The 14330-nt window shown below is 46.4% G+C and overlaps 4 protein-coding genes across 4 annotated transcripts; 1 reads left to right on the top strand and 3 right to left on the bottom strand.

Annotated features, from left to right (window-relative positions):
- Positions 1-143: 143 nt before the first annotated feature.
- On the bottom strand, positions 144-2095 carry TrAtP1_005385 (uncharacterized protein). The gene is made up of 2 exons (XM_014089361.2): positions 1126-2095; positions 144-1051 (listed from the first exon to the last, which is right to left on the bottom strand). The coding sequence occupies exons 1-2, from the start codon at positions 1301-1303 to the stop codon at positions 243-245; spliced, it is 987 nt and encodes a 328-aa protein (XP_013944836.2). The 5' UTR covers positions 1304-2095; the 3' UTR covers positions 144-242.
- A 1108-nt stretch (positions 2096-3203) lies between these two features.
- On the bottom strand, positions 3204-3458 carry TrAtP1_005384 (uncharacterized protein; the record flags this gene model as incomplete). Its single annotated transcript, XM_014089362.2, has 2 exons — positions 3204-3337; positions 3419-3458. The coding sequence occupies 2 exons, from the start codon at positions 3456-3458 to the stop codon at positions 3204-3206; spliced, it is 174 nt and encodes a 57-aa protein (XP_013944837.2).
- A 2571-nt stretch (positions 3459-6029) lies between these two features.
- Positions 6030-8776, top strand: TrAtP1_005383 (uncharacterized protein; the record flags this gene model as incomplete). Its single annotated transcript, XM_014088907.2, has 2 exons — positions 6030-6767; positions 6824-8776. 2 exons carry the CDS (start codon positions 6030-6032, stop codon positions 8774-8776), a joined length of 2691 nt encoding a protein of 896 aa, XP_013944382.2.
- A 218-nt stretch (positions 8777-8994) lies between these two features.
- On the bottom strand, positions 8995-10387 carry TrAtP1_005382 (uncharacterized protein; the record flags this gene model as incomplete). The annotated part of the gene is made up of 4 exons (XM_014089363.2): positions 8995-9157; positions 9214-9380; positions 9446-9760; positions 9821-10387. 4 exons carry the CDS (start codon positions 10385-10387, stop codon positions 8995-8997), a joined length of 1212 nt encoding a protein of 403 aa, XP_013944838.2.
- Between the last annotated feature and the right edge of the window lie 3943 nt (positions 10388-14330).

Raw genomic sequence — 14330 nt, 5'->3', positions numbered from 1 at the left:
GGACGAGGATAAGTCAATTCAAAATCTATTAATCAAACTCGAAATGTACATGTACACACCAATTCAATATCTTAGGTAATGATTATTCGGTCACCAACTAAACAAAACAAAAGATCTTTTGAAAAACAGATGATAATATTGGTGAAAGAAGTAAAGAAATTGAACATCAACTCCTTGCTCTTGACGGAGCTATAATTGGTATCTAATAGAAATATACATTCCAAAAAAAGAAGAGAAAATCATCAGGATGCCTCAATGTCACTGCCGACTCCAAGATTTGGATCCATCCCTCGCTCCATCAACACCCGAACTATGTCTTCTCGCCCCTTACTAGCAGCTACGTGCAAGCTACTACATCCCTCGCCGTCCGCCAGAAACGGGTTCGCTCCCAGGGAGAGCAGCATGCTCACGGCCTCGAATTGACCAGCCTCAGCAGCATAGTGCAGCGCAGTTCGCCCATATGTGTCTTTAATGTCTAGCCTAGCTCCTCTGCTAATCAGGAGGCTTATGGTTCCTATATACCCACCCCTTGCGGCTAAATGCAGAGGAAATTGGCCGCCAATAGGTCCCTCTGGGGATAGAGAATTGCTCTTTTGTCTCCTCAAAAGGTCCGATGATCCGTCGTACGGCAGGGCTGTTGCTGAAGACTGCGAATCCTGAAAAGGCTGGATATCCAGTGATGATGAACTCGGGATGGGGCTGTGGCTACGGCTAGCAAGAGCGTCTCCGGGCGGCAGGATATTAGCGTCGGTGTCGAATAACGGAGAAGTCGCTGACCAAAATGGAGACCACTGGTTGGGGAGCTCGTTGCCGATTACCTCCCTGGCGGACAAGCTGGAATGGCCCTCATAATCAGAAAAAGCCGAGGGCGTGAGAGGGCCATACGACGAGTTTGGCGATGTGATGGACATGAAACTCTGGCTGTAATCCTCTGTGCCCATATCTCCTGAACGCCCTACGACACAAGAACAACAAGGCCCAGGGTGGGACGGCACTCGAAGATCGGGTGACTGGGACATGGCAGATAGCTTCTTCTCGGCCTTTCGGCGCCCTGCATGTTGAAATGGCTGGTCAATGTTTACGTAGCTCTCTTGGACGATGGTCTTTACTATTCGGCCTACTCACTATGTTTCCGCTGAGCAATTCTGTTTTGAGCTCTGCGTCTTTCTTTTGCAGCCGCTTCCGCATCGATGATGGTATCGATTCTAACCCTTTCCTCAATCCCCTCTTCGTTGTGAATAGAAAGCCTTAATACATTTCGATTGCCGGAAGCTCGTTCCGAGTTGGACGCTGACATTGCCATTTTGTAGATGGTGGATTGGCGTCATGTAATAGACAGAAATTCGTGCGTGTGCAGGTTTCTCATCCATGGAACATCAAAAGCAAGACAGACGTTCCATTATTTAAACACATCTCAACCGACAAGGGTCTCGAAGGAATCTGCGTGATAGACCCCTCAAGATTGGGGGCGGGCACACCAGCGTGCAGCATCTCAATGCCACAAGCCACACCTCGGTCATCGTGTGCGTAGCCGAGACCCGGGATGCCATCGCTCTGGCTCGAAACGGATCGTTTATGGCTCTACGAGGCGCTCGTGCAAAGGCTATAAACACCTACGCGCTACCAGGTCGCAGCTCCAGCGGCCGATTCGTCCAATCTTGGCGGCCCATTTTGCCTTTATTTGCGTGCGTGGCGATCCTGCAAGGTTGTGTACTTGATCTGGATTAGCGAGGCTGCCGCAACGAATCCCAGGGCAGCGGGTGCGGCTTGGACGACTGCTAGGAATAGTCAATGGCGAAGCCAAGCTGTCCAATCCGAGCAAAAGTCCTTGGGGCCATGAACTAGTTTCGAAGCAGCATCAGCAGAGCAGGAAGCCAAGTCCTGGTGCCAGGGGGGCTGTTGGGGCCCATTGGGGCTATTGGGATAACCATAAGGCTGGCCAATCGGCGGCACGGGAGATGATCATCAACGAGGTCTTTGCTGGACAGGGAAGGTTCCGGAGACCAAAGGAATGGCGGCAGTCAGATGATGGGAGGGCAAATCGGCTAACAACTCCACGCCTGGTTCGTTTGTTCTATCGGCGACGACAGTATCCTAACTCTAAAGGTATAAATTAAGTTGCTGGACACGCAATGACTGCCGTAAGATACGCCGCGGCAGTTGCTGGCCAGGGCCATTCCAGCTAAAGCAGTGTGGCGAATGCCAGATCCATGTCGGTTTCGCGGTTGGCCCAATAAGCGCTTCGGACGAGGCGCAGAATACAGGAGGATCTCAGGAAGGATTACCCCTGGCATCAAGGCATACTTCCCACGATTTGGTCACGGGAATCGCGGCTGGGCATAAACCAGCGCTGCGGCGCGCCTACATGACGCTGCTAGATCGTGCGTTGTATTCTAAATATGAACAATATGAACAACCACACGCCGCTTAGCCCCGATGGTATCGAGATGCCAGGCAGACTCTGGACGTGCCTTGCACGATGCGCAGCGCGCTTTATTAATAACAACAGGAACAATAAGAGGAGAAACAGCAAGTAGAACACCTTCCTGAACCGACAAGAAAGAAGCCATGTGTTTTGGTTGCGATGCAACACTGCAGCAAGTCTTACCTGTAGCTTACAGCTCTCCAGCGTCTCATTTCCCCAAAACGGGAAATTCAGTTCATAAATTGGGGTCTTGGGATTCGACAAAAGAGCGGGTGGTAAAACCTGAGTCAGTCCCTGTGCGTGTTCCTTCGCGGCCCCGACAGACTGTTCTCGGATATAAGTGGCCGGGCGGTAATAGAGAGCTAAGATTTAAGCCAAGGCCAAATTAGCCAATGGGGAGAGCCGTTGCGAGACTTTGGGGCGAGCCAAAGGATCTTCGATTTGGGATGTGCACGTAGACACATACGCATTCGTTGCACGTCTCTGCAGCCACAACGCACAACCCTTTCGAGACATTGATTCGAGACATCGAGTCACATTGCGATACGGCGATCTCCGATTCAGGGAAGAGCGAGAGCGAGAGCGAAGTAAACGTCATGAAACATTGCGGTCTAATCTAGTCTATAAAAGTACACTGTGTTCTACAAGATTGGCGTCTATAACCCTTTGGTTGCCCTGTTCCAAAAAAATTCTAATCAAAGAATACAATCCAAACATGGAACTGCACATGTAGTTTTGCGTTTGGCGTAGAAGTAAAAAGTCGTGAGGCCTCGTTGGGCTACTTCTTCTGAGATCCAGAAGATCCGCCGCTGCTACCACCCGAGCCGGAGGGTGTGCTGCCCGAAGTGTTTCCAGACCCAGATCCTCCGGACCCGGAAGATTGGCCAGCAGATGAGTTGGTGCCGTTGGCATCTGAGAATGGTGTTAGTTGCTATTCCTTAAACTCAAATGCCTATATGCAACATATCAGGGCAGATGTAGAGGTGAACCTACCGGCAACTGAAGCCATGACTACAACAAGAGGGAGTCTCATTTTGTAAATGGTTGCGAGTATCAAAGTTCTAATAGATAGATGACTGATAAAGAAAGTGATGTAGTTGTTTTGATCTTCTAGTGAATGTTATCTGGATGTGCTTGTTGGTTCGAGGACCAACATGATCATTCCCAAGCCCATTCTTATATCTTCTTGCACCGGTCAGCGTGACGCGGCCGTGACTAACTCGTTCAAAAGCCGAATTCAGTCAAGCTGAACGAAATAGGGCAACGCATCTACAGATTCATCCCATTTTGCCCTCCCGAAGGATGGAGGTTCGCCGAACGGCGGAATAGGCTGAAAAGCTGACAGGAAAGCGCATGTCTATGTCAGCATCTCGGTAGGCATGACTGCTGACCGCGACTACTTACAGTGCATTTAGACGAGTCACCTCATTATACTGAGCCTCATGATACACCTTTCAAACTTGTAAAATATGTTTCTAAATAGTAGTTATCTTTCAAATGATGTTATTTTTACATCTAGCTCTATAATGAGGCGTATTTGTTGTAGATCAAACTTCATGCTGTGACCATAGGGAGGGCATTTGATTTATTGGAAGAAACCTTGAATATATTAAATACCGTAAATTCTTTTCATTTCATTGTCTTTGATATAATTCTCTGGATGTGCATCTATTCTCCTTTTGCTACAAGCACAAGCAGTAATGCCTGTGAACATTTGCCTTATGCATTGTAACAGAGTGGTTTAGATCTACGGGACTTGAATCTCGATTACAATAGAGTGATATCTTGTTAAGGCAACAGGTATATGATGAATGCAGCTACTTCTTTGCGTTACACGTTACTAATATAGGGTTTGAAAATTGAAGCCAAGTGGTGGACTAGAGGCTTGGGGTGGCGTAAGTTACGCCTTGTAAAAAGGTGCCAATAGACATAGCATACCATGTACTCCCAGTCGAAGATTATGAAGAGAGAGTACATAGCTAAACACAAGACAGGAAGTTGTTTTCAATTCCTCCTAACAGGATATCCCAACTAAGCAATCTGTCACAATTATCAGGCTATATGTCCTATAAAAGATTGGATCTTCGTCAAGCTGACTGAGCCTCTTGGATTATCCTTTACCATTCCTCCTGATGAAACGTGGCTGTCCATTTTACGTCGCATGTTCAGGGACGTTGGTCCAGCTGGGTATACAGCTGAGTCGTTGCAAATGACTGCATTGCAGCATGAACAAGATGGGGCCTTTTCATTTTGACAGAAGCCATATAAATCCAAGAAATCCTCTACCCCCACGCTCTGTCGCATGAAATGTATCTGTAAGCCTTATCCATCAGGCTCTGGTGACGGAGCTCAGGTCCATCAAAAGCTCAGCCTTGTAATCCAGGAGAGTTTCAGCCCCCTGATGGAGGAGAGACATGGCTGTACAGCGTAATAAGCCTTGTGAATGAGGCTGGAATGCCTTAACGCCGGCGTGTGTACGTTTGCTTATCACCGGTGTCGGCTTATCATGAAACGGTGACAAATGTTGTATGCATTTGTAATACTTGTCTATATTACAAACATAATCTTAAGCAACGGATCTAACAGAGACATCTTGTGCCGTATTTTTTGTCAAATAGTTCTTTTTCGATAAAATACTTTTCCGCTGAACTTTACAAGCGCGTCGCTTAGATTACAAATTTCACTTTGATCTAACAGAGCCTTTTGTAGGTCTATCAGGTGGAGGTCGCCAGGAAAGAATAAATAGTAGATGCAGTCCTCTTTACCATTTGGCTGTACTTTATTCGGGATATATTGTCTTCGTCCTCCTAGATATTTTCCTTTTCGCTATGCCTTTCGGCTTCGTTCAAATGGCGGCCTCAGACGACCTTGGTCGAATCATCTATGATGTCCCAAGTACAATTACTATGCCTTTCCATTAGGCTGAGACGTTAATCTTCTGGATACTCGATCTCCCTACTTGGACGAGCTTCCGCATGTTTCCTCCGGCAGACATCGTCCCCGGTTCCCCCATAGACATTGCGTACAGCTATGTTATAATTAAAAAACGCCGAAAAGAGACTTTTTCATATAGAAATATATGAGACAGGAATGCGCAAACTGTATCCAACTCGTCAAATCGTGCTCAATGTCATTGCTGTTTACATGTAGGCACTAGCACTGTTATAGAGCTATCAGTCATAGCCTGCCACATTAATTCCCCAGCCTTCTACAGCCCTAAATTTTCAGGCAATGTGGCAAAGCAGCCGCCAAAACCTTTCCCTAATGCCAGGACATTGTACGAGAATAGATGCAAAGTCAAAGGAGACAAAGTGACAAGGAAAAGACCATATTCGCGATTCAAAGGCACAGAGAGCCCCGCCCTGCATGTACCTTGCTTGGTACCCGTAGGCTCACATGCTGGCTAACTGCGTAGAATCTCCAGTCTTTAGCTGCTTAGCTGCCTAAGCCGCTATTTGACGCATCACCCCATAGCTATGTTCTGACGGCTACCCTACTTATTCTCGCTTTCATTCTGTATTCTCACTTCTATCTTATTTCCATACCTTTGCGGGGGCTTCAATAGACTTAGGCTTACGCTGCCGCCTCGCCTTTGAGCAGAGACATGACTTTAAAAGCACTGCACCCAAGTCAATCCGAGCAGGAGACAGTTCCGGATATCCTGGAGAGCGAAACTCCTGATATAGAATGCGACACCACCAACACCTCCCCTTCGCCTCAGGCAGAGACTGTGGAGCGCGATACTGAACTTGCCATGACGGCAAACCCGGTCTCTAATCCCGCAACTATATACCGTTATTCCTCTTTGCCAGCCAATTCTATTCGTCTACTTCGGCTGCAGCCGCATTCAGATGAACATGCTCTAGTGCACTGCCAACTCTTTGAGTATCCTCTCCTAGACTCAAGCAGAGGCACTCACCTCTACGAGGCTTTATCTTACGTATGGGGCTCTGAAGAGAAGCCTCGACGTATTTTAACCAACAAAGGCGATCTGTATATTACGGAAAATCTCCACGCGGCTCTATTGCGTCTCCGAGATCGCTCATTTGAACGAATCATATGGGCCGATGCTATTTGCATCAACCAGGATGACATTGAAGAGCGGAATCACCAGGTTCAAGTTATGGCGAGTATATACGCTAAAGCAAGCCGTGTAATAGTTTGGCTTGAACAGGCAATGGGTAGCCATCCAAGGGACAGCAAGGCCTCAGATGATGTCCACCGAGCGCTTGAAGAAATAAGTAACGCTGCGAGCGGCCAGCCGGTCAAGTCTTCTGACCACGAGGCAGCCCGCCTTGCAATCCAGACGCTTCTTCAGCGATCATGGTTTGAGCGTATCTGGGTAAGATTCCAGACATCCGATGGAGTCAGTAGGCAGTTGCTGATGGCATCTTCTAGGTACTCCAGGAGGTAGCTGCGGCTCGGCAAGTTCTAATGATGTTTCACTCCATGGACATGGACGGACTTGCATTCTGCACGGGTCTAACTGCACTAAACCATGACTTTAAAGACCCAGATACGCAGAATCGTATTCGGTCGGCGGCCTACCTAATAAAGGGCGCAGGCCTGCGACCGAAGCATCTAGCTACTTTCTCGGACAGATTTTCTCTTAACATCTGTCCTCTCGGGGAGCTAGTGGATATGTATCATACCCGCAAGGCAAAGGATCTGCGGGACAAGATTTATGCCTTGCTGGGTATGAGCTCTGATACTCTAAGCGGCCTGCTACCTAACTATAACATGTTGTGGAGAGACCTTTTTCGTCAACTTGTGCACTCTCTCGTCGGTGAGCAAGCACTTGTCAACACCTGGGACAACCAGCAAGTCGCAGTTATCAAGCATACAGGCTGTGTTCTCGGAAAGGTACTCTCGGTATCCAACGCCGGCGCGTGGGATGAGAGACAGAGTATAGATGTTAGTATTGCTATAGATGACGGTTCTGAAGACTTGTGGAGGTGGGACGGCTGCTGGACTCTCCAAGCCTCTGCAAAATCCATCCAGCAGGGCGACGTTCTCTGCCTTTTGCAGGGCGCTTCAAAGCTCACAATCATAAGACCATGTGAGGACTATTGTGTCGTCGTCGCAATTGCCGTTACCGCAATCGGATATAAGCGACTTGAGGGGACGCCTTTCGACTGGCTGGATTGTTCGCGACGAATACAGGCCTTCCCCCGCGAAATGCTACTCGTATGGGACTGGGAAACTCCTTGTGAAGAATTATGCGAGATTGACTATGAGTGCTTGCTACACAGTCGAGAGTTTATGCGTACGAAGACTCTGAAGGAAACAGATGATCGCTGGGGCAAAGCGGCCAGGCTACACTACGTTGGATGGCTATTGAAAGACGCGGAAAGCTATGAAGATGCCGTCGAAAACTTCCAAAAAGCCATAAAAGCTTACAAAAGAATGTACAAACTAAGGCGTCAAGCTAATGAAGCGACATTCGAAGTATGGCGCCAAACTTATGAGACGATAAACGAGATAACTCGTCCGCCATCACTCTCCGCGCGTTGGGAGACGCTCTTTCTGGGCCGGAAGGCTGAAGGGCTGGGGATCATGGCTGACATTCTGGGGCGGAGAGGAGACTATTCCAAGGTCACAGAGCATGGAGTAATCCGAATCATAAGACCGTTTCGGGAAGAATTGTTGAAACTGCTCCTCGCCGTACACGGAGACCAGGTCCCAATCACTGATGAAGTGATGAAGACAGCGGCGGGAGATGAGTCATCTGCCACAGAGATAGTAAGATTATTCCTCGACTGGCGCGGAGATCAAGTCCCTGTTAGTGAAGAGGTGTTAAGAACGGCTGCAAAAAACCCTCACCAAGGCAGGGAAGTATTAGAACTACTTCTACTACGACGCGGCGATCAGATTTCCATCTCAGAAGGTATAGTAAAGTCAGCGGCAGAGAATTACGGACAGGGCAGGGAAGTTATAAAGCTATTTCTTGACCGACGTGGCGACCAGGTCCCCATCACTGAGGAGGTGCTGAAAATAGCAGCAGGCAATCACTACCATGGCAAGCAAGTTATAGAATTGCTTCTCAGCCGGCGTGGAGACCAGGTCCCTATTACTATGGAAGTACTAAAACAAGCAGCAAGAAATCGTTACCAAGCCAAGGAGATTATAGAACTACTCCTTGACCAGCGTGGACATCAGGTCCCTATTACGGAAGAGGTGTTAAAAATGGCGGTGGAAAATATGAAACAAGGCAAAGAAGTTATAGAATTACTTGTCGATCGGTGCAAAGGCCAGGTTCCTATCACAGAGGAGGTGATAAAGACGGCGACTGAGACTTGGGGCCGAGATGGAGTGATAGTGCGGCAACTTCGTTGGCATTATAAGATCTGAATTTGTACAGGTACCCCTTTGTCAACGAAGAATAGATTGCTCTGGCGCATTCAGACCAAGGGAGCTTTTAGACGCAACCAACAAGTAGAATGTCACGTAGGTAGATATCAGTAGCCCAAGGCGTATTGTCCATTTGCGGACCAAGGCATCTTGTAAAACTGAATGGAGTCGGATCAATCATAACACTCAGTAACTTAACGCATGAAGAAGATAGTCCTTCAGCCCTGGTTCCTAGGCTTCAGGCATATGTAGAGCGGCCCTTTTTCGTATAGTATATAGCATCCACACTTCTTATCCCAGCCAATACTTTCTTCTGCAATCTCAATGTCATAATTCCAAATGAGCTTGGCAAGAATGAGTCGCATCTCGGCATACGCAAGGCTGGATCGGTCATGTATTAGCAATGATGAAAAGCGAGGCCTTTGCAATGAACTTACTTCTTGCCTATGCAGTTCCTAGGTCCAACAGAAAATGGAGTGAAGATTTGCCTCTTATCGTGCTCAAATCGTGGATCTCCTAGCCAACGTTCTGGAATAAAATCTTCTGCTTGCGCCCAATATTCAGGATAATGGAACATGGTCCAGTACCAGATATCAATGTTTGTCTAGAGTAGAATATGCTCGTTAGAAGATGTTACGGCTTTTGGAAGAACAACAAAGTGACACGTACCCCTGGTGGCACATAGTAGCCTGCAATGGTGTCTCCCAACTCATTAATAGTTCGCGGAGTTGTAGCTGGAACCGGTGCGTGAAGCCTCATTGCTTCATCCAAAACAGCGAGCATGTAGTTCAGACGGCCAACGCTAAACAAGTCAATCTCCGCTTCATTGTTGAATGCAGACCGAACTTCTTCGCATAGCTTCTTCAGAGGTTCTGGATTGGTACCAAGGAAGTATGTTGCCGCAGAGAGCGCCGTTGCTGTTGTTTCTGAACCACCGATGACTAGAATACCAGCGTTGACAGCAAGCTCTTGTAAAGACAACTCCTAGGTGAAGTTAGCAGATAGAGCCTCGTCTAAGAAGACTCAGATTCCTTCAGCACTTACATCTTTCCCTTTTCTGGATGTCATGGATGCAATAAAGTCTTTTCGATCTGTGTCCGACTTTAATCTTTTTACAACCTTCTCTTCCGATAGCTTCTTGTGTTGTTCAAATTTATCTTTCATCGATTTGGGAACCAAGGACATGAGGATAGCATGGAGATATCCCATACGTCTAAAAGATGAATCAAATGCTATACCTTTTATGCTCTTGAAAATAAGATCCACCCAGGGGTGGTAGGTAGATTCCTCGAGGCACCCAAATGGTTCACCAAAAGCCAAATCGCCAACGATATCAAAAGTCGTATAATTATACCACGCAACCGCATCAATCTTTTCTCCTTTTTCGCTTGCTTCTTGAAACTTTTCAAATAATTTGTCAATGTAGACTTTGATCAGAGGCTGCTGACTGATCATTGATTGTTGAGAAAATCCGTTTGTCATGCTTTTTCGCATTCGAGTATGGTCGGTACGGGACGCGCCAATGATGCTGTGGGGAACACTCAAGCTGCGAGATTCTTCTTTGCCATTTTCAAGCTGGCCTGGCTTTCGATGAGATGAAAGATTATTCATCGCATCAGGATGGCAAAAAGCTAGATGATTCGGAGCAACTCGAATGACTGGGCCGTACTTTATGTGCATTTTTACCATCCTTCGGTGGCCTTCGCCAGAGAGCTCTAGACGAGCATAAAAGCCATAGTGAAGCGCCCAGAGTTTTGGGCCTGGGAAGTTTCTGAGAGGGTGAAAAAAAAGATTGTAAATCGTGGTGTATGTGATGTATAATATTCCCTAATTCTGTTGTGTTAGGTAACAAGTAGTCTTTGGCCATGGCAGTTACTAAAGTTGAAGATCGTACCAATATGACTGCTAGCAGTGGCAGTGCCACACTAGGCTTCAAAGGAATATTCGAGTCTTGTATGAACCCCATATTGACTAGGCAGAGTGAGTAACAGTAAAACGACGTGTTTCTCTAAGAATCATGCCTTATGAGTTCCAACAATGAGTACTATTGGGCCCTCAACTATGTACATAACTTAGAGACAGGTGGGAAATCAGCTACTTTATAACTACTGAGCGATAAGTGTAAACAAACCCGCTAATACCTACTAGATGTATTGTATTCTACCATCAAACATCTAAGCAGCACTTCTGATAAGCGGGGTTTGCGGCCGCTTCACGACTAATCCAACTCGGCGCCCCTGTTGAAACTGCATTTGTGGGTTCGTAGACATGGAGAGGCTGGCTGAAAGTCCACTTTTTGCCATCCAAAGCATTGATTTCCTTCCGATGTGATGTATCATATGCTCGCAATACTTACTATTCGGGATAGTTGCCGCTTGGGGTACTTTCTGTAAATGATTCTAGGAAACTTCAATTAGTGAGAGACTACCGGTCGCCTACGTCTTCCATACGAGTTGTCTCCTTTAACAGAACCAGCCAACTCCATAAATAAGCTTTAAATGCTGGTTTGTGTTTTCGAACATAATTTCAACTAATTCATTGATACGCAACCTAGGCTTAAATTATTATCCGATCGAAGAACACAAAATTCTTACTAGTTGTGCTTTTAGGATATATCTGTTCGCTTACCTAGCATTTACAAAAGCATTCCCCTTTATTCTTAACATTGCGTAAGCGTATAGTCTCTTTAACAGGCCCCTGCTCTGTTGCAATGTGTTGAGCCCCTGCTGTAATCCTAGCGTTGCACCCGGGCCTTCGGGTTCTTAACACAATGCTTCTACGATGTGTAAACGACAAGTCACGACGTAGGCCTACATGGGAATCCAAAAGGGAATTGACCACATAGACATACTTCTACATTCAGAAAAAGTTTATGCGCTTTTCGCTTAGTTACAAATACTTATTAAATGGATAATGTTACCATCTTGCGCCAGCTATGGCCAATCTACTACTGGTATACTTCAGACCCGTTTATGCTCCTTCAAAACGAAATAACAGGCTCCGAGCACGGGTTGATAGGTATTAGTGGCTTAGCAACATGTGCATGGATTACTTATCTTCATTTCGACTCTCACTCGCAAATCTCTTCCCCCCACCATTATAGCCCGACACCCGTTTATCGGTTAAAAGTTGTTGATAGAAAGCCAACGTATTAGCGCCAAGGGAGAAAGACAATCTCACTTATAGGAATACTATACTCTTGTGATCAAGCGATCATGTAATAAGCGTTTGTAAAATCTTCATTCAAACTTCGGTTTTACTAGCCTGTTCATTTGTTATGTGAGTATTGCTATCTTGTGTTTGGTAACTTGAAGATTACATATGAAGTTTTAGTAGCGCATATCATGCGCCCTCCAGATGTCGCTACCAGCGAATTACACTGTTTGTGTGGCCTACTAAGAAGCAGATCTAGCTATCTATGCTCTAGCTTTAACACTATGGATTTATATTACTATTCTTTTCTCTGTATGTTTACTTATTCTGCAAAATTAACGACTCGCCACCCAAGAATTTATCTATAAGTAGCAAACTAAATAGGTTCCGACTAACTAATTACTATATAGGAAACGACTATTTGCAGGATCTAAATAACGCATACTTTGAAATGTTTTCAATTTCCTGCTTCTGGGGCCTAAATTCGTCGGAGGATGTATTCCACAAGGTTACGCCCGCATGAGATCGGGGTAGCAAGCGGTAAGTAGCTAAAACGGGTTCTCTAGTACCAGGGCACATGCAAAATTGATGACGTGTTTCAATGTCCTATAATATCGTAGTTGACATTGGGGGGCATCGTCCGCCCATAGTTTAGAATAGTAAAGCTATTCAGACACATAGCAAAAACAGTAAAAACTTAAATCTGTCCTTCTTCTTCCACGCTATGAGTATTGTGTATAGGACCCTTGAACCAGGTGTGGGCGTATGCGAAATAGTATAGTAGTGCACCCCCCCCCAGACCGCTCCATTGACAACTGGAGAATAATTCATGATAGTCGCTTCCTCCTAGTTAGCATTGTGTCATGGAAGATGCTGGCAATTTTCTTTTGTTGCGGTGGATAAAAGAAAGATATGCTCAAATAATGCAAAATATGGAGCATAGAAGAGAAGAGCCAGGAACTGTTGACTCACGATCAGGATTTGGTCCTTGCGTTGGAAACATGCAAAGAATAGTAGCAAACGTCAAGTAAATTAATGCGATGATTGACACAGCAACACTAAATCTGCCCAGATAGAAGGGACCCGGGCGAAATTTGGATTGGCCCCAAAGGACACGACATAGGATTGGGATTCCCCAGGCGACATTGTTACTCGCTGCAGCAAGAGAAAAAAGAGCATTGGCAGCTGCAGTGTTGATTAACGATAGCAACCCAAGGACAATAGCCGTAAGACAGCATGCCCATACTGTCCTCAAGGGCTGGTATCCAAAAGATTTGCTGATTTTGCGGAGGTACGAAGAGAACGGTAGGGCCCCGTCTCGAGAGAATGCCCAAGTTTGCCTAGATGCAGCAATTACCTGGCATTTCAAGCAAGGTAAGCACTTTTTCATGAATAACTAACTTCCGACAGCCAGACATCATTGGATGACTTACAATGCTGAGGCCCATGAAAAACTGTAGGATGGAAATGGCGGACATGAAGCCTAAAGCCCCTTGTTTACCCAAAGCATTATGGTATATCTATGATACTATTAGTTTTGCATGGCGGATACATATAGAGAGATAGAGGCATAAGTAGTTATGAAGCCATACTTGAGCCATGGGCTGGCCAAAAGGCGAGGCTAGTATTGCTCCAAAGTCGCTGCCGGCACAAGCGGCCAGAATCGCGTTCAGAAAGAAGCCTATGATCCAGCAGCATCCGACCGAGGCTACTGTACCAGCCGGAACAGCCCTTTTTGGGCTTTTGGCTTCTTCACTCATATGGACGCAAGAGTCAAACGCTCCTATTGTCCAAATCGGACACAGCCAGGATAGCATGAATGCCCAGCCCGTCGGCCAAGTAGTACCTTCATTGGCGGTATGACCAAATACAGTATCAGCCGAGTTGATTGGAACGCCTCTGATGCGCATACTGATTGGTAAAACAATAACTGTCGCTATAATCAGCGCAATATTGGCGACAACAAACCAGGTCTGAAGATGATGCATGACTCTTGCACAAAAGGTTGCAAGCAGGCCATGACAGAGCACAGTCGCAACAAAGATGGCATATAAGTATCCGCGATGGGGTAGCCACTTCCCATCGCTGCTAATACTGCCCAGGGATACGATAAACGATGCGAATCCATCTAGACCACCGTCAGCCAGAGTATGTTCCTGCATAAAGGGGTCGATCATATACAATCTATGGAGCAAATGCCTCCAATGAGCCCCAGCGTGTTGCTGTATCCGACAAGAAAGCTTAAAGGATTTTTGAATCGTTCAGAAGCAAAGTAATGCGTCCACCAGTACAAACCACCAGATGTTGGCAACGAGGAGCCAAGTTCAGCCTGCGGAGATCAGCTCATGTCGACGTCCGAAATGAGACATTGCAAACTAACAATAGCTAGGGCAACAACAAA

Source organism: Trichoderma atroviride, chromosome 3 (assembly GCF_020647795.1).
Source record: "Trichoderma atroviride chromosome 3, complete sequence".
Taxonomy (NCBI): domain Eukaryota; kingdom Fungi; phylum Ascomycota; class Sordariomycetes; order Hypocreales; family Hypocreaceae; genus Trichoderma; species Trichoderma atroviride.
This window is presented reverse-complemented; position numbering and strand designations above follow the sequence as displayed.

Coding starts and splice junctions, on each gene's coding strand:
- TrAtP1_005385 (XM_014089361.2), bottom strand. CDS start 1,303: ATGGCAATGTCAGCGTCCAACTCGGAACGAGCTTCCGGCAATCGAAAT. Junction 1,052..1,125: donor AATTGCTCAGCGGAAACATA/GTGAGTAGGCCG, acceptor TTCAACATGCAG/GGCGCCGAAAGGCCGAGAAG.